The sequence below is a fragment of the Myxine glutinosa genome, chromosome 7 (genome assembly GCF_964187855.1).
Source record: "Myxine glutinosa chromosome 7, kmMyxGlut1.1, whole genome shotgun sequence".
NCBI classification, from domain to species: domain Eukaryota; kingdom Metazoa; phylum Chordata; class Myxini; order Myxiniformes; family Myxinidae; genus Myxine; species Myxine glutinosa.
In genome coordinates this window covers 101540573-101566112 of record NC_136267.1, presented here as the reverse complement: position 1 = coordinate 101566112, position 25540 = coordinate 101540573, and the positions used below count along the sequence as shown (strand labels likewise).

The 25540-nt window shown below is 45.1% G+C and overlaps 1 protein-coding gene across 5 annotated transcripts in view; it reads left to right on the top strand.

Moving 5' to 3' along the window:
• The first annotated feature begins 6043 nt into the window (after window positions 1–6043).
• LOC137431622 (limbic system-associated membrane protein) overlaps window positions 6044–25540 on the top strand; it is a 442918-nt gene continuing 423421 nt past the window's right edge. For 4 of the 5 annotated variants that reach the window (XM_068123149.2, XM_068123148.2, XM_068123147.2 and 1 more), the window contains exon 1: window positions 6070–6389. In XM_068123149.2, coding sequence (XP_067979250.1) covers window positions 6332–6389 — 58 coding nt within the window. In that variant the 5' untranslated portion in view covers window positions 6070–6331. Of the gene's footprint in view, window positions 6390–25540 lie in introns of all 5 variants that reach the window. The other variant, XM_068123146.2, reaches the window with a different exon arrangement.

Here is a 25540-nt window from a genome sequence, read left to right as displayed (position 1 = left end):
ATACTGTTCAAAATGTCCAAAGAGAAGAATGATGTAACCTACCCCCTCCCCTCCGCCTCTCCCACCCACGCACAATAGCCTCACCCAATTCAACACGACAGAATACGAGCATAAGTCAATATATATTCCATATATTTACATATATACACTACATGACCAAAAGTATGTGGACACCCGAACATCGAACATCTCATTCCAAAATCAATTGCATTAATATGGAGTTGGTCCCCCCCTTTGCTGCTAAAACAGCCTCCACTCTTCTGGGAAGGCTTTCCACCAGATGTTGGAACATTGCTGCGGGGATTTGCTTTCATTCAGCCACAAGAGCATTAGTGAGGTCGGGCACTGATGTTGGGCGATTAGGCCTGGCTTGCAGTCGGCGTTCCAATTCATCCCAAAGGTGTTCAATGGGGTTGAGGTCAGGGCTCTGTGCAGGCCAGTCAAGTTCTTCCACACCAATCTCGACAAACCATTTCTGTATGGACTTTGCTCTGTGTACGGGGGCATTATCATGCTGAAACAGGAAAGGGCCTTCCCCAAACTGTTGCCACAAAGTTGGAAGCACACAATCGTCTAAATGTCATTGTATGCTGTAGCGTTAAGATTTCCCTTTATTGGAACGAAGAAGATTAATTTCGAAGAAGGAATGAAGAAGAGTGTCGTGCCACCTGGTGCATGAAAAACAGCCGCAAACCATTATTCCTCCTCCACCAAACTTTAAAGTTGGCACTATGCATTCGGGCAAGTAGCGTTCTCCTGGCATCCGCCAAACCCAGATTCGTCTGTCGGACTGCCAGATAGTGAAGCGTGATTCATCACTCCAGAGAACGCGTTTCCACTGCTCCAGAGTCCAATGGTGGTGAGCTTTACACCACTCCAGCCAATGCTTGGCATTGCGCATGGTGATCTTAGGCTTGTGTGCGGCTGCTCTGCCATGGAAACCCATTTCATGAAGCTCCCGACGAACAGTTGTTGTACTGATATTGCTTCCAGAGGCAGTTTGGAACTCAATAGTGAGTGTTGCAACCAAGGACAGACGATTTTTACACGCTCCGCACTTCAGCACTCGTGGTCCCGTTCTGTGAGCTTGTATGGACTACCACTTTGTGGCTGAACTGTTGTTGCTCCTAGACGTTTCCACTTCACAATAACAGCACTTACAGTTGACCGGGGCAGCTCTAGCAGGGCAGAAATTTGACGAACTGACTTGTTGGAAAGGTGGCATCCTATGACGGTGCCACATTGAAAGTCTCTGAGCTCTTCTGGATGGCCGATTCTACTGCCAATGTTTGTCTATGGAGATTGCATACCTGTGTGCTTGATTATATATACCTGTCAGCAATCTGTGTGGCCGAAACAGTCGAATCCACTAATTAGAAGGGGTGTCCGCATACTTTTGGTCATGTCGTGTGTATATATATATATATATATATATATATATCTATATATATATATATATATATATATATATATGTATATATGTATATCCTCCTTGATTTATTTTACCCCACGAAAGTACCCATTCTGGGTTCATATTGGTACCTTAGTTCATTTTACACCATGAAAGTACCCATCCTGGGTTCATATTGGTACTTTGGTTAAGTTTACACCATGAAATTACCGATCCTGTGTTCATATTGGTACCTTGGTTTATTTTACACAATGAAAGTACCGATCCTGTGTGCATATTGGTACCTTGGTTTATTTTACACCATGAAAGTATCGATCCTACGTTCATATTGGTACTTTTGTTATAAGTTTACACCATGAAAGTACCGATCCTGGGTTCATAATTGGTACCTTGTTCATTTTACACCATGAAAGAATTGATCCTGCATTCATATTAATTACCTTGGTTCATTTTACACCATGAAAGTATCGATTCTGCGGTCATATTGGTACCTTGGTCATTTTACACCATGAAAGAATTGATCCTGCGTTCATATTGGAACCTTGGTTAATTTTACACCATGAAAGTATTGATACTGCGTTCATATTGGAACCTTGGTTCATTTTACACCATGAAAGTACCCATCCTTGGTTCATAATTGGTACCTTGTTCAGTTTACACCATGAAAGTACCAATCATGCGTTCATATTGGTACCTTGGTTCATTTTACACCATGAAAGTATTGATACTGCGTTCATATTGGAACCTTGGTTCATTTTACACCATGAAAGTACAGATCCTTGGTTTATAATTGGTACCTTGTTCAGTTTACACCATGAAAGTACCAATCATGCGTTCATATTGGTACCTTGGTTCATTTTACACCATGAAGGTATTGATACTGCGTTCATATTGGAACCTTGGTTCATTTTACACCATGAAAGTACAGATCCTTGGTTCATAATTGGTACCTTGTTCAGTTTACACCATGAAAGTACCGATCCTGAGTTCATTTTACACCTGAAAGTACCGATCCTGAGTTCACCTTCTTACCTTGGTTCCATTTACATCATGAAAGTACCCATCTTGAGTTCATATTGGTACCTTGGTTCATTTTACACCATTAACGTACCAATCCTGAGTTCATCCTACACCATTAAAGTACCAATCCTGAGTTCACCTGCGTTCCTTGGTTCAATTTACAGTACGGTATAAAAACATTGTCCCAAAATGAATCCATAATCGATACTATAAGAGAGTCTTTGTCTGTGTGTCTGTCGCCATTTTTCTCAGAGATGGCTGAACGGATCTTCGTCAAACTTTCGGAGGTTCATCAGTGAGTACCTGTGAGTGTTTTAGACCAAATTATTATTTATTTATTTTTTTTGAAAAAGGATCGATTTTTGTGGGGGATTACAAAAATCGCTCTATTGTGCCTAAACTCTTTTGATTAATTACAGTTATATACAAGTACACATTCACATAAATAAGTACAAAACAAAATAAGTAAAAAATAAGTACAAAATAAGAACAAAACACAAATAATCAAACAAATCAGATTCAATCAGACAATTCCAGAAGCGGTCGAAGTTGGTGGTAGGTCTTCTTCTTCTTTCTGAACGTCATCAAACTGAACTCAGAAACGTGATCAATGGCACATTCACCAGCATATATTCAATGAAAAGCATTTAATTCCACTTCTAAGGTGACACCTGTACAGTATTTACCAAACGGATAATGTAAAAATACCAGTAGGCCTACTGTATTTACAGTATTTATTATTATTATTATTATTTACAGTATTTCTTATTATTATTTACAGTATTTCTTATTATTATTTACAGTATTTATTATTTATTATTATTTCAGTATTTACAGTATTTATTAATTCATTATTACAGTACAGTTTTTACCACACAGAAAAAGGTCTATTTTTGGGGGGGATTAAAATAAAAAATTGCTCCATCGTGCTTCAGCCTTTTTGATTAATGACAACAAACAAATCAAACAAATCAGATTCAATCAAACAATTCCGGAAACGGTCGAAGTTGGTGGTAGGTCTTCTTCTTCTTCCTGAACGTCATCAAATATGTTCATCTTTATTTTTCCCCTGAGCAATGCCGGGTACTCCAGCTATAAACGCTTATATACTTTACTCCGGGTACAAATATAAATACACCTTTGGGTGGGGAGTAACATGGGCTATGTGGCGCGCGGCCTTATGTGGGGGTGTGGAGGACCAGGATGGGCGTAAATGCTCCCTGTAAATGTGTACCGTGTCGTGCCCCCTGGTGTTGGTGGCAGAGGGTATTACAATTTCCTTTTTTACCTGGGCAACACCAACTCAGAGTAGCTAGTAAAGTTATAAACAACGCTTTTTGTACCATCAATAATGGGCATGTATATTTGGGAGGGTGGAACTCTCTTCAATTTCCTGGAATGATTGAAAATAATTTGAATTCCATTTTCATTGATCATCGATTCTCTTTTGTCTGATGGTTTTATATGTCGACAAGACATAAAAAAGGATTATTCATTTTAACGAGGTACCCACAAGAATCTTGATGTAGAAACTGAGCTGAGGGTGATTTTTTTGCATCCTCAGCAACTCTAAACCATGCATTATTCAGGTTGGGAGGGAATCCTCGTCCCACCAGATGTTCCACAGATGCCGAGTTGGATGGAACTTTCAGGGTATTCCAGTCGAACTGATTTTCCGGGCAACTTGTCTTCCTTCCGCTTTTCCGAGAGCAAGGAATGGTGTACTTGGAAGGATCACAGACCGGCGGGGTGAGGAGGTTGAACAATTGCTAATAGTTTGGGCTTATGAGAATACCCAGGCCGAGCTGAGGTCACACACAAAAAACAATAAACTTTATGGTCAAATTGTAGAGGAGCTGCAGGGGAATGCTAAGGTGAATAGGACAAGCCAAAAAATATTCAATACAAAGATATTTAAGTATAAAAATATAAAGACATTCAAGTGGAAATGCTGGAGGGAAAAACAAAGCTACAAGTGGAGCAGCTCCCCAAAAAGAACAAATATTTCGACTGTTTGAAGTCTGTTTTAGGAAATCAACTGAACACGGCTGAATGCAAATTATTGGGTTTCTCCACTCAACATGCCAGTGAAATGCAGGATTCCTATTCTCCCCCCCGCCACACGTCCACCCCGCGTCACACTCCCTAGGTGTGAACCCTCCGGTGCGGGTGCCCAGAGAGGTAGAGGAGGGTGTGGTGAAGCCCCTTGTCTCGGTAATGATTTTAGGTGTGAACGAAGCATCAGTGGCACTTTCCCTGCCAGATTGTCATCCGTTTTACCCTCCTATTTATTTCATCACCAGACTTGGTGGCATAATGGTTAAAGCGTCCGCTCTTAGTCTGGGAGGTCTGGGGAGTCTGGGAGGTTCAAACCCCGGCCGGGCCATACCGCAGTACGTGCTGCTTCCTTGCGAGACGCTGAGCATTTTTAACGATGGAGCATGGTCAAGTAATGCAAGGGAAGGGTTCGGGTTAGGTTAGGGTATGTTAGGGTTAGCCCTATCCCTAACCCTAACAGCCCAGTATAACCCCTGCCCATAAACTGTTTTTGGCACAGCACCAACGCTCAGTAAAGAGTATGGTACATCAGAATCCAGCAGTAGTGAAAGCAGGAATTTGGAATTTGTTCAAGGTGCTGGCGATACTTCGCCTACCCTTTGCGATGGACACAGCGGGATGCTTAACATCCACAAACTAATGTTGGCAGACAGGACGCCCAGTTTAACATCCATCGCCCTGCCTGCGAAACACCGGGATGACGGTTGATATCTGGGGTCGGAATTCAAACTCAGACTCGACAGCTCAAAATGTGAGTACCCATTATACCTCGAAGCTATCCTACCTGCCCAGGGATGCTATAAACGTGTGAATACAGCACTTTAGCTCTATTGCTGGTCGTCCATTGTGCTCCTGTCCTCTAGAGACCTTCTCTTTCTTTTTCTGCCTCTATCAGAGGAATGTTGTGCATTCAGAACTTTCCCCTAGATTTTGCAAGACTCCCAATACGATTATACCTTCTGTATTCGAAATATAAAAAACACAAGGACTTTGTTGCTTAAATATGTCGCAGAAAATTTCAAAGGTGCGAATGGGTATTTTGGAACTCCCTGAACAAGGTGATCAGGAAACATTTGCTTGACGTCTGCACATTTAAAGTAGTTATCTATCAACTCGCCTGTTAATTAATATTGTCCCGTTCGTGTCGCTTTCTATTTCCTCTTTATTTATTCGCTTTGTGCAGTTTTATTCACTCGTTCAATGAATTTCCCCCACACTCTTTATGTTCGATTACACGCTGCGCTTTAATTGTCGTCTTTATTATTTCCTTTTACGCATTTACCCCACTTGCCTATAATTTCCCCAGACGGGTTCTTTTCCCTCTCCCCCCCCCCACCCCATTACCCCCCCACCTCATGCCCGTTCAATATTTTTAACTCTTTGTTTTGTTCTCACATTTACGTCTTTTATCGCACCCAGCCTTCCTATATTCCTGCATCTCGCTCCCCTCCCTCCCTCCCTCCCTCCCTCTCAACGCTCTTTTGCGTTCTCTTACCCAACCCCGCCCCCCCCTCCGACTGCCCCCCTTCCCTCTCCACCTCGTTCCGAGCGATCGTTCCATCCCCTGCTTCCTCGTCCTTGCGCTGAATTGGGGTCGAGAGAAAGAGAGCCATAGATCCACGGACGCACCGACAGGATTTCCAGAAATCGTGACTGCTTTTTCCTTTTCCTTGGAGAAAGGAAAGAGCAAAATCTCGAGATCAAGAGAGAAAGGTTTGCGAGTGAGAAAGTGACGGAATCTGAAGCCAGAGAAGACGATACAAGGAATCCTATTCGGAAGGAGCGAGATCGTGCTGTGTGTGTGTCGACATAGAGAGAGAAGAGTTAGGTTGAGATCTCGCCATGGAGCTGTACGTGCTTGCCTACCTGCCTCTCGTGGCCGCGCTCCTCGCACAGCAAGGTGCGTCTCCGCCGTGCACACACTGTCGTGCATAGAGCGGCCGTGCACGGCACTCCGCACGCGCGTCCGCGGACAATTATTGTACGGTCACGTTCGCACACGTCCGTCAATCGCACGAACTACGTGACCGTGATCGTGCTGACGTTACAGTCCCTAGACGTAAGTCGGCGTGCACGTTTACGTACGGAGCTGTCCACGAATGCCGGGTCGTGGACGGAAGCCATTGTGTGAAACGTACGGCCGTGCTGCGCTTGAGCGGTCTCCGCGCGATTTACACCGGACCGGTTGATTGTTTGCGATTGTGTCGACTCCCCCGGGCGCGCGGCTCACAGGAAATTTCTGCACGTGTGTTCAGCATTTTGACACAAAGCTCTAGTCTATTGACTAGTTACCTCATCGCACGTCATCCTCACCCCCCCCCCCCCTTCCTCCGCCTGTCCTCATTCACGCCTTTGGACTTCAATTGTCCGCATCCATTCCTCTTATGTCGGCATCACCTGTGTGTCAAACTGGGTGCCCTCAAATGATTCTAATTTCCTTGAGCCCCCTCCCTGCCTTCTCGCTCGTTGCAACAACATCCAGAAATGATAAACCGGAGAATTTCTTGGATCTGTTGGATAATCATCTGAAGTTGATGGATGTAGTAGTATTTAATATTGACCCCCTTACAGCTCATGAACCTCCATACATTTGCTGTCGATGCTCCGGTATTTTCTGATCATCCCCCTAATCCCGCTGTCATTCTCTTCGCCCCATCGCTTTCTCACCCGGACCTCCTGCTCCTTCAGCCTCACCACACTCGCCCCCATCCCGGTCGCCACGACCTTTCTTTTTATTTATTTATCCTTCCTGGGATTAAACTCATGTAGTTCTCTGAGGTAGGTTAATCCAATCAGTTTGACCCATCGGCCCCAGGTGTGGTAGTCTGGCCTCGATTGTCCTATTCTCTCTGGTCATTCAATCCGGTTTGGTTCGGTCTGGTCACCTTTTAATCTGCAAGGACACACCGCCACTAAAGGGACATGTTGGCCACTCCCAGGCAGCAAGCCATGCGGGTGACAGTGGAAAACTGTGGATGGAGGGAGGGGAGAAATTGGGAGTTCCTAGGAAAGGAGCACTGATCAGGGATTGGGTGGTTGTCGGTGGGCTTGTGGAGGATGTCCACCTGGTTTCTAAGCGAGCTCTTTTCTGATTCTAACTGATAAATGATTTAACCTAATGTAAAAAAACAAGAAACATAGCATCAGCTCTTCGAGAATGTGTAAATAAACTTCAAAGCGAGTATTTCTGTTGCTGAACTTTTCCTGTCGGATGCACGAGATGAGGAGTAGGACACGGCTGGATTCTGATGTCATGGATTAGTTGTTTTTCCTGCCTTGAGCTTTGTGCAACAGACATAGGAGGCTGAAGCTTACAGCATGGCTGGCTTAATGCCATGCGCCTGGCGCCTGAACCCCTTCACTCTTGCTGGTTTCATCGACCCACACTAATGTGCACACAGCATATTCCATGGATGCTTTCCTGGCTCTTTTCCACTCACAGTTCCCAATCTCGCACCTCTCTAGCTCTCATCACTTCTTCTCAGCATCCAGGTCCCAGTCCACATGCAAACTTTCAAATTCTCTTTCTTTAATCGGATTCCAATTGTCACCTCGTATTACGATTCACAAATGAAGCTGTGCATATTTCTAGTTCGGGATTGTTAACACCAAACACTAGCTTACCTCCATAACACTTTCCCCCCTCAATAACCTACCTACCTTCCCTCAAATACAGATTTAACGTGTCATCTCGCCAATCTCCCAAACCGAACATCCTGGTTCCTCTGCATCACATCTCCGCATCCTCAAACTAGAGGTCTCCTGATCGCTCAAACACCAAAGCTCTAAAGCGCTTTAACTTTTCTGTTTCTTATATCTGTCAACTCGCCAGCCTCAATCCCTCAGTGTTCAGCTGCTAAGCTTTTCGAAACTCACATTGACATGGTTGGAATGTTGAATGTGATATCACGTACCTTGAACTTTCTTCACTCTAACTCTACTCAGATGATTAAGCGTTTTGCACTTCCTGGTGCAGAAGATAATGACCTCAGGAAGAGACTAATGTTTTATTTTTCATTTTATTAAACTTTGCTCTCTTGACTATTTTGCTCCCATTACTGGGATGGGATCTTTGCTCCCATTACTGTTTCTTTATTCACTTCTCATTCATTTTTTATTCTTATGCTTCATTGCACATTTCTTTATGATATCCTGTAGTTCTATATTACTAGTACCGACTGCAAAGCCGCAATGAGCCGGCGAAGCCAAAGCCTCTTGCCACTATTTTACCCATCACTATGGTATCAGTAGGTTAGGTAGTTGGTAGTAGGTAGGTGTAGTAGGTACCGTACCTGGTAAGACTTGGTAAAAGAGAAGAGCAGACAGTCCTCCCCAATACCTGCATACCTCTTGCCACTATTTTACCCATCACCATGGCATCAGTAGGTTAGGTAGTTGGTAGTAGGTAGGTAGGTAGTAGGTAGTAGGTAGGTGTAGTAGGTACCGTACCTGGTAAGACTTGGTAAAAGAGAAGAGCATACAGTCCTCCCCAATACCTGCATCTATCTATAATTCCAGTAATCTCTGTACGTCTGTACGTCTGTACGTTTGTTTGTCTGTGACCGCTGTTTCTCGACAACCACGGGTCCGATATACTTTTAACTTGCCAGGTATATTGCTGGGGACCCGAGGATGTGCCTTTTCAAGGTTTCATATTAATCGGACAATTACTTACCGAGCTATGTCCAAAAAACGATTCAACCAATCAGAGAGCAGCGAACGATCACGTGTGCCGAACGTGGAGGACACACTCTGCCTCGGATGGCACATTTGAGAGCGTATTCATTTATTTCACGTTTGCAAACTATGTTGGCGTTAAACTATGTTTTAAAACTAATAAAACCGAATTTGCGATTCATTCGCTTTCCTGCGCGTTTGTGCACGCGATGGCGATTTCTTTACCAAACTCCGGAAGCCGTTCGCTTTGGACCAAACCATTGCATGTAAATAGAGGGGGGGGATTGTCACCGTACTCGCAAGCCGTTCGCTTTGGACCAAACCATTTCATGTAAATAGAGGGGGGGGGATATAATTTTAGATATAGATATAATACGGGCAATGCCCTAGTACAATAAATGTCACAAGAAGCTTAAGGAAGTAACGATAGGATGTGCTAGCTTAAGGCCTATTTTAAGAAATTTGAACTGGGCTTAACATACGTTTTCACAGGATGTGTGTAGTCTTCTAACTTCAGTCGCTGGCAGGACTGGTTCTCTCCGGGCACGGCAGCTTCCTCCACCAGAAGACGTTAGCTTGCAGTGATTAATTCTGTGAATTCCGTCTCAACTTCGGATATTTCCGGCCGTGAAAAACTATCCGTATTTCTAAACTAAATATGTAAACCGCTTATACCATATTTCTGGCCGTGAAAAACTATCCCATACGGCCGCGAGATTTCTAAAAAAGAATTATTTGTCAATGTTAGAATATTTGACGCCGTTTTCACCCTCCGCAATGCGTAATAATATTTTTTCAAATGCTCGAATCTCATTGGTTCTGGTGTTTGATGACGATTTTCGTTGAAGATAACGAGGTTGGTCTTAACGTATTTTAATTACTAATTAGAGGTTTCATTAGATTGTGAATCAAAGAACGACGGGTGAAACAAACTCCTATTGAACTTTTTCTCAATTGTTTTATGCAAACTTCCGCATCCGGTCGATGGCGGCCACCATTGAGTGATTTCATTTTTGAAATATTTTTGCAAATGCTCGACTCTCATTGGGTCCGGTGTTTGGTGACGCGTTTTGTTGAAGATAACCAGGCCCGTGCAGGCCGATGTTGGTCTTAAATTATTTTATTAATACATTGGAGGTGCATAAGATTGTGAATCAAACGATGACGGGTGAAAGAAACTCCTAATGAACATTTTAAATTTGTTATGCATACCTCCGCATCCGCAAGATGGCTGCCTCCACTGCGCTTCGGATTCTCGAGCCAAGGCATAATCAGGTTTTCAGCATAATACGTACTCGTTTATTGACAACACCGGCTTCGCCGGCTATTATTTTCTTATTATAGAGTTCTGCAGGAACTTTTCCCACGAGTTGATGACTGCCAACTTGCCACCTCATGGTCACGTCGCACTGTGGTCACAACCTGCAACAAAATCTGGTAACGGGCCGAGATTGGAAAACGCGCATTTAAAGCACTCTTAAAAGATGAACAGCGTGATTGGGAAACACACATTTAATGCGCTATTAAAAGATGAACTCAACGCCTCTCATCCATGTCAGCCTCCACCATGGTTATATCAGAAAGAACTGATTCGTCACACGGGCACAGATTGTTTATCTCCAATATGGGGCCATTCAAAAATTATGTAACGCTATTTTTGGGGGGAGCCACATACCGTGCGTGCTGTCAGGCTTGATTAAACCTTACTAATAATTTTTATTCCACTGATTGGGTTTTTTGGTGTCCCCAATCATAACACTCAACCCAAACAAAGCCAATGGAAATCTGACACAACAAACCCGAGCATGTGTATAATCAGCAGAGGCCTATAGTCCTGATGTCTTATGCTAACCAGGAAAACAAGATGTCAGCCATATTATTTTGGTTGGGTGCCATGGCCATGGTGGGTGGATTCAAGTGACAAATGTGGGTGGGGTCCAACAGCTGTCCAACCAATGGGTGTATATTTCAAAAATTGACCTCAACAATGGTGGTATATTCAAAATAACCATTTTCTGAGCAGGAGTATCCAAGGGATGCACCATAACAAAGTGTCCAGAGTCGAGGGACAAGCCTTGTTGGACGATGACAGCAACGTGCTCTACATCGGACACAAACACGATAACTCGTTTATTCATACACGATGCCGCACGTATCTTATCAAACCCGATCATGTTCCCGGTCGCGAGAACAATCGCTTCCACCGAAACACCCTCCGGTGGAGAACACGCAACACCATTCTTGCGTGATAATTGCTCGAATGCTGCATATCACTGCGAGTGAACAGCCACCATGTTTGAACACACGAGGCTCGACCTCGTCCCCCCAGCTCGGGAAGAGGAAGTTAATAATGCACTCCGACTTTCCCAGCTTAGGGAAAGGGAGCATTAACAAAACAAACTTAGGAAATATAAGTGAGAAAAAAGGATTAAAATAAAACAGGTTTAAAGTGAGAAAATTAAGTTGGGAAAAAAATGGACAGGGGACGCCCAAAAAACGATGATTACCCATACCTACACGATAAGTGTGCTCTCTGGCTCTCTCACTCATCTGAACATAGAAGGGAAACACAGGGAAACTTTAAAAACAGAAACAAGGACACGAGGGAACGAAATAGGGGGGGGGGGGGGATAGGAAAAACAACCAAGACAGAGCACTCACGACACAAAGAAGGAAGCCGCCATGACAGTACACCCAACACACCAATGGCCAGCAGGGGACGAGAGAGAGACAGAGAGACAGAGAGACAGAGAGACAGAGAGAGAGTGAGAGTGAGAGTGAGAGTGAGAGAGAGAGAGAGAGAGAGTGAGAGAGAGCGAGAGAGAGAGAGAGAGAGAGAGAGAGAGAGACTTTGACTTTTGTGTCCTTTTATTATAAACAATGTAAAGCCATTTCACAAGCAGTTGTAAAAAAAAAAAAAACACAGCAACCAGTTTAAAGAAATTGCATAAGGATCATGAAGACACCACAAAAAGAGCAAAGGGTATTTAAAAGAAACCAGCAAATATACAAAAAATATATATTTTACAAACCAAAGGGGAAGACACAAACAAAACCACAACCAATTTTAAAGGAAATGCTCATGCAAGAGCTATAAATACATCAAGAGCAAATTAAGCGAAAAACTAAGAGAGAGAGAGAGAAATGTATTCAAGGACACAGGAAGAAACATATATGCAAGCAATCAGTTCCAAAGAAAAAAAAGTCAAATCAATCAGGAATTATAAAGTAATTACCACTTTTGAATCATCGACTGAGCACAGAACATTGCCAATACACCACTTTCTCTCAAAAAGTTGGACGTTTCCATTACTGACAAAGAAATCAAATTCTAGCTTGAGTCGTGTTGAGACAAACCCTTTAAAAATAGAAATAGCATCAGAGCCATAGCCGTTATCTATTTTAATTTTCCGAGATTTATATATCGCATATTTTGCAACAGCAACCAAAAAATTGAGAAGAACACCCACATCTCTACATGTGGGCCTGAAAGACACACCAAATATAAACATATGCATATTGAAAGGGAAGGACAATTGGTGAAAAAGATATTCAAGGAACAAGAAAAGCGATGTCAGTCTACGACACTGTACATAAGCATGAAACAAATCCTCCTTCTGGTCACAGAAAGGACAAGTTTCCGGCAGTGAGCTGTTAATACGGTGGACAAAAATATTGGAGGGAAGCGCCCAGTGTGCTAACCTCCATTGTATGTCCGCTAACACACCATGTATTGGTAAGGTGTACATGTGAGGCCAAAGGGGGGTAGAGGGAGACCCCAACCCTAACCGCTCTGACCACAAAGCTACTCGTGTTCTCCCAGAGAGGGGTACATTCTTATTTTGTCGAGAGAGATCACGGATTCCAATCTTAGTTACAAGATGAAAAGGGGGGGTATGTTCAATCTCCGGCTGAAGAGAAGACGAAAGGAGCACTTTGATTTCAGGGAAACCTAACCGAAAGTCCTCAATGTTACCAACACCTTCCCAGCCGATGTTTAGCTGTCTAAATTTTCTAATGACTATATGTACAACTTGGTCTACAAGTCGGACAGACCGAGATCCAACTGAGGTTGCCACCAAACCAGCAGGTTTCCACTTAACTCCAGATGAATCTCTCAGATCACATACTTTGTTAATCCCTCCTTGGATAAATTTTTTAATCAGGGCATGGCTATGAGGGATACCAGGAAAAAAGTTATTGAAGAAAAGGGGTTCTTGAAGGAACATTCGACAATTATAGCCCTCAAGGAAGCGGTGGACATCAAACCTTTTCCAAGTGTGAGAGAGAGAGAGAGAGGGAGAGAGAGAGAGAGAGAGAGAGAGAGAGAGAGAGAGAGAGAGAGAGAGAGAGAGAGACTTTGACTTTTAAGCTCTTTTTATTATAAAAGTATAAAACAAGAGTACCACCAAAAGCAATTCATCCAGGAAAATCAGTAAAATCATAGCAATCCCGGAAGGAAAAAACAATCGGTGCACTGCAAACCAAGCGACAGAAAAGGTGCAAATACCAAAAAAACCACACGAGGAGAAAATCTAGGCATAATTTCTAAACTAGGCATAATTATATATGTACAAATTTACAATCGCATCTGCAACCCTGAGGAGAGACTTAAGAAAGAAAGAGTAGGTCAAGACCGGGGGGGGGGGGGGGGGGGGGGGAAACGCCGGCAAGGAGAAGCATGGAACAGTGTATAAGAAACACCCGCACTGTATTATACAGAAATTAACAATTTGTTATCTTGGACCTCACAAATCCCTCCAACACACCAGGTCGCAACAAAATTTGCAAGGTCGTTTGCAGTTTGGACACAGCCAAATTCAAGCTTGAGCCTTGCTGACGCCAACGAACTAAAAAACACCATAATACTGCATTCCTGCATGGGTCTGCCGCCCAGCTTCGCCTTCCGCAACAGGTATACGGCCAGTTTAGCAGTAGCGGTTAGGAACCCGAATACAATAGATGTGGTTCCCTTTTTGGGAGGAAAGCCAAAGATGTAAGCTTTCAAAGAAAAGGTAACCTGCAATCTATGGGAAATAAAATTTAACCAATGAAACAAAGGAGAAAGTCTTTCACAATTAATGAAAGCATGAAACAAATCTTCCCTCACCGGACAAAAGGGGCAACAGCCGGAAATGGGGGGAAAAAAACGAATGACAGCATTGGAAGGAACAATCCAGTGGGCCAAATGCCACTGAAGGTCACCTGTTCTTTTAGAAATAAGTCCAGCATACATTGTATCCCATAAAGGCTCAGAGGGGGGACCGGGAGGCAAGAGTCCTTTCCACCGGGTAACCCCAGCTCGAGGTGGGTCCCCAAGAAGAAGTTTCACACAAGACCTATAAATACTCTTGCTGCTCATAACATGGAAGGGGGGTGACCCTGCGCTCATGGGGGGCAGCTCGTTTGGGGTAAAAGCGACACCTAATTTTGGGACTGTGGGCTCAACCTCTGCGTCCTGCGTCCAATGTAGGCCTAGCTGGTGGCCCCTTCGGATCACCGCTCTTAGTATGTTCCCGATTTGCCTCCTGGACCGAACACCTGTTAGGTCCGCCAGCTCCTTCGCAGGCTTCCATCCCTGTCCAGAGTCGTGTCGGAGATGACACACTTTCAGGATGTTGGCCACTATAAAATGCTGGCAGAAGTCGCGACTCCTCGGGATATCGGGGAAAAGTGGGTTGAAAAATAAAGGCTCATGTGCATACATGTTAGTGCCATACGAGTCTGTTTGGCGACTTATCGAAACGCCCTGCCAGGCATTCAAGAGGCTCTGATAAAAGACTGGGAGCAGAGATGTATCGACGTGTTGAAGGTTGGTCAGGAAAAGTTCCTGTCCGTATCCGAGCCTCCCAGCTCGTTGAAGAATGGAGCAGGCTAAGGGCTTTCCTGGTAGGTGTTCTGCATAAAGCAAGCGTTGGATGGAGCGGAGCCGGAAGGCCAACAGGCGGCATTTCACATCGACTAGGCCATGACCACCCTCGGCCAAGGGACAACATATGGCGCTGGGTCGAAGCCAGTGGTAGCCTCCCCAAAAAAAATCCACCAGTTTCCTCTGGATAGCTTGGAGCAAAACCTCCGGTGGTTGCAGGCAGATGAACCGGTGCCACAAAAGGGTAGTGACGAGGTTGTTGACAACTAGCGCGCGACCCTTATAGGAAAGGTGGGGTAGAGCTCTTTTCCATCGGCTCAAACGCCCATCTACCTGGTCAATGATCCTGTCCCAATTGTTCTGGGCATACTGAGGAGGACCGAGGAAGACGCCCAAATACTTGATGCCATCGTTTGCCCACACTAGCTCTGCAGGAAGGGGAGGTGGTGGTAATAACGGTGGCATAGGTAAGTCATTTTTTGGAAAGGGGATCCACAGAGCCTTGCTTTTCCCCCAATTACACCTTAATGATGAGGCAAGGTTGAAGTCCGACAAACACTTTGCCATGGCGTCACTGTCGCATTTTCTTTTATAATGACACAAAGATCGTCGGCATAAGCTGACAGGGTCAAAGGTGGGTGTCCTGGAGAAAGGACAAGTCCAGGGATATCCTTTCTGAGGGCGATTAAGAGGGGCTCCAAGGCGAGGGCAAATAATAGACCTGAAAGTGGACAACCTTGCCTTACCCCTCTCTGAACCTTTATGGGTGGGCAAAATTCGTTGTTAACTTTGATCAAGCTGGAGATGTTTGCATATAACAAAGCTATGTAGGCTCTAAAATTAGTGCCAAGCCCGCAAGCTTGTAACACATGACACAAAAACTCATGATCAATGCTATCAAAGGCCTTTGCAAGGTCAAGAAACACCAATCCAAAATCCTCTTTGACACATTTACCAGTTAACAAATCTCTGACTAGGAATATGTTGTCATAGATGGATCTGCCAGGGATGCCGCAACTTTGATCAGGTGACACCAGGTCCCCAATAACTGTCTTCAACCGGTTCACAAGGACCTTGGAAAACAGTTTGTAATCCGTGCACAACAAAGAGATCGGACGCCAGTTTGACAGATGTCGGAGATCGCCAGTCTTGGGTAGCAGGCAGAGTACTGCTCTTCTAAAACTGAGCGGTAATTCTCTGGATAAAAGAGATGCATCCAGAACATTGAGCAGCTCTGGGCCCAAAATGTCCCAGAATGCCGAAAGAAATTCGGCCGGTAGGCCATCGATGCCAGGGGCTTTTCCCGACTCCATCTCAGCGAGTGCACCGGTTAGCTCTGGAAGGGTAATTGGAGCATCCAGTTCCAGACGTTGGGCCTCAGCCACGGAAGGAAGATGAGAGGTCAAAACATTCATCATTTCGTGAGAAACTGTTTTGGCCTTGAAAAGTTCAGAAAAGAAATCGATTACATTTAATCTTATATCACTCGGATTTGTTAGGATGTTCCCCCCTGGGTCCAAAACCGAAGATATAAGTCGTGCTGGTTTCTCTACAGTTTCTAGGTGAAAGAAAGCCTTAGTTGGGGTATCTGAAACCTTTATATTTTGTATTCTTAGCCGAACTAGTGTGCCCGCTGCTTTTTCATGGATCAAATCCCTTAATTGGGCCTTCTTCTTGAGTAGCAACCGATAGTTCACTGGGTTGCTCTCATTGGCCAACTTGCTCTCTAACCTTAAGATGTCTGCTTCCAAGCAAGCCATCGTGATATGATTTACATTGGTACAGTGCGAATTAAATTGTTGACAAAATACTCGAATTTGGGCCTTTAGGTTATCCCACCAGAGACTAATTGAGGAGAAAGAAGATTTTTTAGTACTCATTTCAGCCCAGAAATCACGAAAGGAGTCTGTAAATAAACTATCTTCTAAAAGTTTAACGTTAAACTTCCAGTAACTATTTCTGCATGTGGGTCGAGGAAAAGAAAGATCTAAGGTTACCATATGGTGGTCTGAAAACAATGACGGAAAACAACCTGAAGAGGCCGCGACGTTCCTAAAGGGTACATTAATGTACCAGCGGTCGAGTCTTGCCGAAGACACCCGGCCATTGGCACATCGACACCAGGTAAACTGGACTATGTTGGGGTGATGCAATCGCCAAACATCCAGTAGACCGGCCGTCTTAAAGAAACGGGATAGGTCCGCATGGGACTCGGGGTGGGGTTCTGCAGAGTTTCTATCCTTCGAAGGGTCAAAGGTGCAATTAAAGTCACCACCAATGCACACACATTGGTCGAGATCAACTGATTTCAGGTGGTTTACCATGGAGGTGAAGAAGGCCTTTCGGTCCCTGCTCTCACTAGGTGCGTACACATTGAAAATGGTACAGCGGAAGTTTTGATGTGCAAGCTGAAGGGAAATAAGCCGGCCTTTTATGACTTCCTGAAAATGACAAGACTCAAAAGCTAGACCTGGCTTTAGAAAAAACCCAACCCCAGCAGATGAGGCTGACAGATTGCTAAAATAGCATTGCCCTTTGAAAGTTTGGCACCAGTCATGTTCCACGTTAGGTGTGATGTGGGTCTCTTGTAGTAAAAGAACATTTGCCTTTTTACGGTCAAACAAGTTTTTGACTTGGGCCTGACGGAGGTGACTTGCACCCCCACCATTCATGTTTAAGGTCGCAAAGGAAATGTTTTTCATTCCGTGGTAATGAAATCGCCCTGTGCTTGGGAACACTCCGCACCTGCTCGGGTAACAAACTTTCTTAACCTGTGGAATTGAGATTTCGTCAGGTCAAAATCCTCACGCGCTTTGATTATTGACTTTGCGGTACACATGAATGCAGCCAAGTCAGGGAAATAGTCTTTAATGACAATGTTGCGGTGACGATACGTTTCGTTAAGGAAGGTAAGAATGAGTTGAGGGGATACCTGCGAGTGACCTGTCATCGCTTGTGACAGCGCGGTTGCCTCAATGTCATCTTCGAACTCAGACACGTCAGATAACATGTCGTCAGGATCTGGGGTATTACCCGCTGCCCCCGCGGTCTTGGCTGGAGGCACCTTCACAAGTTTCCCAAGGTGTTCCCGAGAGCACTCGTTAACACATTGGTGGATATTTGTATCTGGGGTCGGAGCTTGGGTTTGAGATCCCAGCAAACTCAGATTTGCCGGCCCCGTTTGTACAGTGGGAACGTTTATTGAATCCTTAGTCTGCTCGGTATTTAAAGGGGGGACAAGCGGAAAAACATTTCCCAGCTCGGAAATGGTAATACTTTCACTGGAGGTTTCGCACTCGGAAACTTCCAGGTGAGAGGTACAAATTTTATTTTTCGGCTCATTTACATAATGAGACTCACTGGTGTCATTGACAACGGTATTCATGTACTCAGTTAGTGAGGGAATGTCAGAGGGACACTCGGACACATGTGCACCGGAAATGGTGCCGCCCATGACCGCCTTCTTTGCAGCACCAGCGAAACTGCTTGGCGCTGGTGCTCTTCGCTTTTTAGCATACACTATGGATTCTTCGTTCATGGGTTCGGGAAAGGGGGCAATGCTAGTTTTGTCAGTCACATCGGTGGGTGTCATCACATTGGAATCGAAAAGCACCGGTGTGACAGACGACTCAGTCGGGGTGTCAGAAGGTACGGTCGGGGTGTCAGAAGGTACGGTCGGGGTGTCAGAAGGTACGGTCGGGGTGTCAGAAGGTACGGTCGGGGTGTCAGAAGGTACGGTCTGGGTGTCAGAGGGTACGGTCGGGGGGTCAAAGGGTACGGTCGGGGTGTCAGAAAGTACGGTCGGGGTGTCAGAAGGTACGGTCGGGGTGTCAGAAGGTACGGTCGGGGTGTCAGAAGGTACGGTCGGGGCGTCCGAAGGTGCGGTCGGGGTGTCAGAGGGTACGGTCCGGGTGACGGAAGGTACGGTAGGGGTGACAGGAGATACGGTCCGGGTGACGGAAGGTACGGTAGGGGTAACAGGAGATACGGTCCGGGTGTCAGCGAGCATGGTCGGGGTGTCACAAGGTGCGGTGGAGGGATTGGCCTTTTTACAAACCCTTTCGTTATGTCCCGGTTCACCACACTTCGGACAAGAGGCCCTAGGACAGAATCTTTTAACGTGTCCGAATTCTCCACAATTAAAGCAAGTTAAGGAGGCTGAGGAAGCATACATGTGGTATTCCCGATCATCCAACGATACTTTAAAGGATATATTTAAACCTGTATCGGCTCCGCGATCCGGGAGAATCATGTACACTTGCCTCCTAAAGCTCATTACGTGTTTAACACGATCGCTGCGACACCCGAGCGGAATCATTGAGATTCGGGAAACAATTTTACCATAACGAGACAGAACGGATAGGAGTTTCTCGCCTGGCATAAACGGTGGAACGTTGGATATTGTTATCTTGGTAGCTGGCGTATCCATAGGGGATACCGTAATATAATGACCCCCTTTTATGGTTAGACCGGTACTAACGACGTCATGAACGAGTTTTTCTTCTGACACGAAGACAACAAATTTCTGGTTCATTCGTGATGCCGCACGAACATTACCGTCTCCTATGATGGATCCCACGGCAAGGATGATGTCCTCAGCCGGAGCTCCTTCAGGCGGAACACATGCGAATGCATGCTTACGCGTTAAATTTTCGAACGCCTCGTAACGAGAGCGTGTATTCGCCATACCAGCGAAATCCCCCCCCACCCCCTTGTCCGAACCGGACAAGAAGGTATCAAACCTAAATAACCGAACTAAAGTAAATAATAAACGTGCATTATAAGCACAAAAAAGGCTTACAAAGCGTCGTCAAAGCCAGTAGGTCGCACCCAAAATGGGCTCGCTCTCAATCCTCTCTCTCTCGAAGACAAGGGTGCAGAACGGATGAAAACACAATGCCGAAGCACACAGGATGGAAAAGGAGAGGGAGGGGGGGGCAGGGGAGGGCAGGAGAGGGGGGAAAACTCACAATGGACTCACCAAAACACCGAGCAGCCGCCATGACGCTACACCCAACGCACCGACAGCCGATAGGTGGCGACAGAGAGAGAGAGAGAGAGAGAGAGAGAGAGAGAGAGAGAGAGAGAGAGAAAGAGAGAGAGAGAGTCGTTCGGGTAAAACTCAAAATCACAATTGGATTGAGATATTATCAAACCTGTGAATATTTCTGCTGAACCTGTGATTGTGTTTACTTCCAGATCGGGAGCAGTTTGTATGGATTGAAGCTCGAAATCATAATTGCTTTAAGGAATTTATGAAACATCTCAACTACTTTAGGAAATACGCTGGGACCCCAAAACGTTCCACAGAGTTTGGCAGGGATTGTATTTCTCTTCCCCCCACCTTTGCACTGTGCGAGACCAGTCAAAATGGCTATTGAAATGCTCTCTCCCGCCCATCCCATCCTTCCTCTCTCTCTCTCTCTCTCTCCCCCTCTCTCCCTCTCTCCCTCTCTCCCTCTCTCCCTCCTCTCTCTCTCTCTCCCCTCTCTCTCTCTCTCTCTTTTCTCCCCCCCCCCTCTCTCTCTCTCTCTCTCTTTTCTCCCCCCCCTCTCTCTCTCTCTCTCTCTTTTCTCCCCCCTCTCTCTCTCTCTCTCTCTCTCTCTTTTCTCCCCCCCCTCTCTCTCTCTCTCTCTTTTCTCCCCCCCCTCTCTCTCTCTCTCTCTCTCTCTTTTCTCCCCCTTCTCTCTCTCTCTCTCACTCTTTTCTCCCCCCCCTCTCTCTCTCTCTCTCTTTTCTCCCCCCTCTCTCTCTCTCTCTCTCTCTTTTCTCCCCCCCCTCTCTCTCTCTCTCTCTTTTCTCCCCCCTCTCTCTCTCTCTCTCTCTTTTCTCCCCCCCCTCTCTCTCTCTTTTCTCCTCCCTCTCTCTCTCTCTTTTCTCCCCCTCTCTCTCTCTCTTTTCTCCCCCCTCTCTCTCTCTCTTTTCTCCCCCCTCTCTCTCCCCACATCATGATAGACCAGATAATTTCAAAATGGCTATTTAAATGCTCCCCCCCACTCTCGCTTCCTCCCTGTCTCCTCCCCCCTACCTTACTTCCCGCATTGCGCTCGACCAGATACATTGAAAACGGCTATCAAAATGCTCTCTCCCTTCTCGTCTCCCCCCCCCCCCCTCCCCTCCTCTCTCTCCCTCCTTATCCACTCTCCTCCTCCCGCTCATAAAAGTGAAAGGGAATTCTTACATAGATCATTACAATTTACATATTTAATATCGTGTCACCACAATCAATGTGTTTGAAGTTGTTTTACTTGGAACTTCCTTATCATTACTTGTCAATAAAGAAGTAACTCAGTATTCTATTGTATTTTCTGTCACAATCTCTAAGAGTAAGTAACTAAAATAAAACCCACTTCCAAAAAAGCATAATCGCCGGTCGATTCCCTCCTCCTTCTTCCTCACTCCCATTTCTTCAGTAACAAACATTTCATACAACTTTAGAGAACACAGCACTGAACAGCAATAGAAACGCCACTTCATAAAAATAATTCCTGAACATTTCCCATAGAAATATCAATGCATTTCGTTTAGATATCTCATTATTTACATTCGTCTGTATCTAAATTTAATCCTAACTACTGACAGTGGTGCACACGTGGATAAAAACAGGTCACCAAAACGCAGGCAAAAAAAACGACCATGGTACAAAGTCGTGCATGATTCCCATGGAAATCAAAATGCACGTGCGTCTCCTTGTGACTTTCCCTATAAAAGGCACCCCAAAACGTATGTTCATCATTTGTGTTTCGATGCCAGCGCCATGCCCAGACTTACGAGGATTCAGAGAGACCAGGCTATTGGAAGATTGCATGCTGGACAGACTGCACGAATGGTTGCCAATGCTTTCCATGTCAACGTGAGAACCATCTACAGGTTACAGGAACGATACCAGGCCACCAAACAGCACCGATGACCGCCCACGCAGTGGCAGACCGAGGGTAACAACACCACGACAGGATCGACAGATTGTGCGTCATCACATCCAAGACCACTTTACCAGGGCTACAGAAACTGCAAGACAAACAGTTGGAACCCACCAGAGACACATTAGTGGTGATACAGTCCGTCGACGTTTGAAGAACAGGGATGTCCGTTGTCACAGGCCGTATCGTGGCCCCATTCTTACAGCTCGACACTGCCGTGACCGACTACAGTGGGCCACACAGCATCAAAATTGGCGTTACCAGCAGTGGAGAACCATTATTTTCTCAGACGAAAGCCGATACTGTGTTTCCACGGCAGATGGCAGAGTGAGAGTTTGGCGTAGACGTGGGGAACGCTACTCAGATGACTGTGTGATGGAAAGAGACTCGTGGGGTGGTCCAAACATCATGGTGTGGGGTGCTATTGCTCTCAATCACAAAGTCGGTCCTGTGGTGTTCCAGAATATTGGTCCAGGAAGAGGCAATGGTGTCACAGCTGCTCGCTACATCGAACAAGTCCTCAGACCTCACGTTGTGCCACATTTTGGACGACACGGAAATCATGTCTTCCAGCAGGACAACGCCCGTGCCCACACTGCCAGAGCAACAAGGGACTTCCTGCAACAGAATGGCATCCAAACCATGCACTGGCCCGCCCCGATATAAACCCGATAGAGCACTTGTGGGACGAGGGTCCAAGAAGACTGAATGACGTTCGACCAAGGCCAACAACTGCAGCTCAACTCAGTCAGGCGTTTCTCAGAGTGTGGGCCCAAGTGACAAATGCCTTCATCAACCGATTAATCCACTCCATGTACAGACGATGTATGGTTGTCATCAACGCTCACGGAGGTCACACAAGATACTGATTTTGACCTCCCTTGTTCTCACCTGGTCTTGTGTTTTTCTTATTCAGAACATTTCACATTATTGTTTGAACTGTGGTGACCATACCTGTAATGTTTCATGTTGATCCTAAATCTCAATTCGTGTTGATCATGACTTGAAAATAAAGACTCCAAAATATTGATTCTGACTGACGTTTCTTTTACCGTTCAGTATGTAATATTGATTAGTAAATGAAAAATAAGAATAACAAATATTGTATTTCATCGTCCACATATTCAATTTATTACTTACAAAGTTTTTCGAAGTATTGTTTCAATACATACAGTAGTTGGAAAAGAGTTAACTCACCTTAAATAGACTTTATATATACCCCGGGAATATGAAACAATATAATGAGACGACATTTTAATCCGTAACTTCAGTTTTTAGTCTCTAACAGCTTTTAATGTCTAGCATACAATAATGAAATGCATTATTTGTTTGAAAAAATTAATTTAGACTCATTTATTTGTAAAAATCTGTCACGGCCTATGCAGCCTTGAGGTCTAAAACTACGCAAATTTTTTTAACATTCATACAACAAACCTGAGCCCCCACAAACACACCACTTCCCTTTTTAGCCGCGTCGCAGACGCTGCTCATAGAGTGCCCTCTGCTGTTGTTGTTGTTCTTCTTCTTGTTCTTCTTGTTCTTGCAGAGAAGACAAAACCTCAAAGCTCCACCCATTCTGGGAACCATAGCTCCACCCATTCTGGGAGAGCCTTCATATAAACAAATATCCACCATTTTATTAACTCGCATAGCTTTGAGGCCTGTTTTGTAGGCCCGTGGTGTCTTCCTCTCTCACACAGTTTTATTTCAAATCAAATTCGATATATCATTTCATTTTTCACTGTCGCTTACATAGTTTTAGACTCGGTTGAAAAATAACTGGAAGAAAATCCGATGAAAGTTGTCCTTTATAGAACGAAATGAATTCTCAAAGGCCTGTAACTTCAAGTCCATTGAGATATATATATTTTAAATCGGGGCATGGTCAGTCATACACCGCCCGAAATAAGAGACGGGAAAATGCCGCGATATATATATTTTGTTTAAATCGCGGCATGGTCAGTCATACACCGCCCGAAATAACAGACGGGAAAATGCCGAGATATATATATTTTGTTTAAATCGCGGCATGGTCAGTCATACACCGCCCGAAATAACAGACGGGAAAATGCCGAGATATATATATTTTGTTTAATTCGCGGCATGGTCAGTCATACACCGCCCGAAATAACAGACGGGAAAATGCCAAGATATATTAAAAATTCGTCCATTTGATGACAATCGTCACGATGAAATATTTAATTTATACGTCGTCACAATAATGTGGAGAGAGGAGCATAGCTTCGTTCACGCGTCGCCACACACGGGAAATTGCCGAGATATATTTTGTTTAAATTGCGGCATGGTCAGTCATACACCGCCTGAAATAACAGACGGGAAAATGCCGAGAAATATTAAAAATTCGTCGCCACACACGGGAAATTGCCGAGATATATTTTCACTTTGCACAAAAATAGCATCAAGTAATCGAATCAATAGGAATGTCCTGTGCCTATAACATCGACGTTATAGGCAACGCTGCATCTAGGCATTGTGTAACATCGACGCGGCTTTTGTTTTAATGAAAACTTTTTGTACTTGTTCTTAACAGGAAACACTCGCCTTCCAAATATCCACACGTACCCCCACTTACCTAAACACAGCACTGATGCAGGCAACTTTCCAACTTGCCATATGTATATATGTATATATGTATATATGTATATATGTATATTATGTATATATGTATATGTGTATATATTGTTACTGATCGCGGTTTAGGTGTTATGATGGGCCGAGCGGATGGTCCAACCGCGACCGTTACAGGATCCCCAATTGGCCCGATTCCACCCGACGTTGACCAGATCGCACCGCAGCTATTCAATAGGGAAAAGACAAAGGCGACACGGATGTGAAGAAGAAGAAGAAGAAGACAAAAAGGTTGGAAATACTACTAAATTTATTCCTACTATTTACATGCTCAAAGTAACCAAGGAGAAGGAAAGATAATAAAATAATATACAGAAGAATCAGAGACACAGTGCAATTATTAACTTATACAAGCTTAATTAACCCCGGACAGAACAAACAGAACAAACTCACGTACACAAGAAGGGTGGAAAGGCAGGAGGTGGATGGCTGGAGGGAGAGGAAGGTCCAAGGGGGTCCTGCAGCACAACCGGCACGTTTAGCAGCCGCCGTTCCTTCACGGCCCTGCTCCAAACCGCCGTTCAGGCCCCCAAGCTGCTGTTGTGGCTGCTGTGGATGTCGCGTGCTTTGCCAGGCCTTGTCCGACTCGTCTGGTCCAAACCCTCAACTCGTTCCTGGTCCACTCACTCTTTACCACCGACTCCTCACCGCAACCAACGCAACCAACTGACCACCACCACCGACTCCTCACCGCAACCAACGCAACCAACTGACCACCGACTCCACTGACTGACTCCTCACCACCCTCTCTCTTGCTTCTTGCGTGCGCGCCTTTTATAGCGCCTCCGGCGATTAAGCCGCCGGCCTTTAGGACACGCCCATCGGGGTGCTCACCTCGGCCCTGGTTGGTCGCGCGACCCTCTGGCTCCGCCCTTGATGACGACGGGCGGGCACGCCCCTCTTCCCCTCTATGACGAGGTGGAGACACGCCTTTCT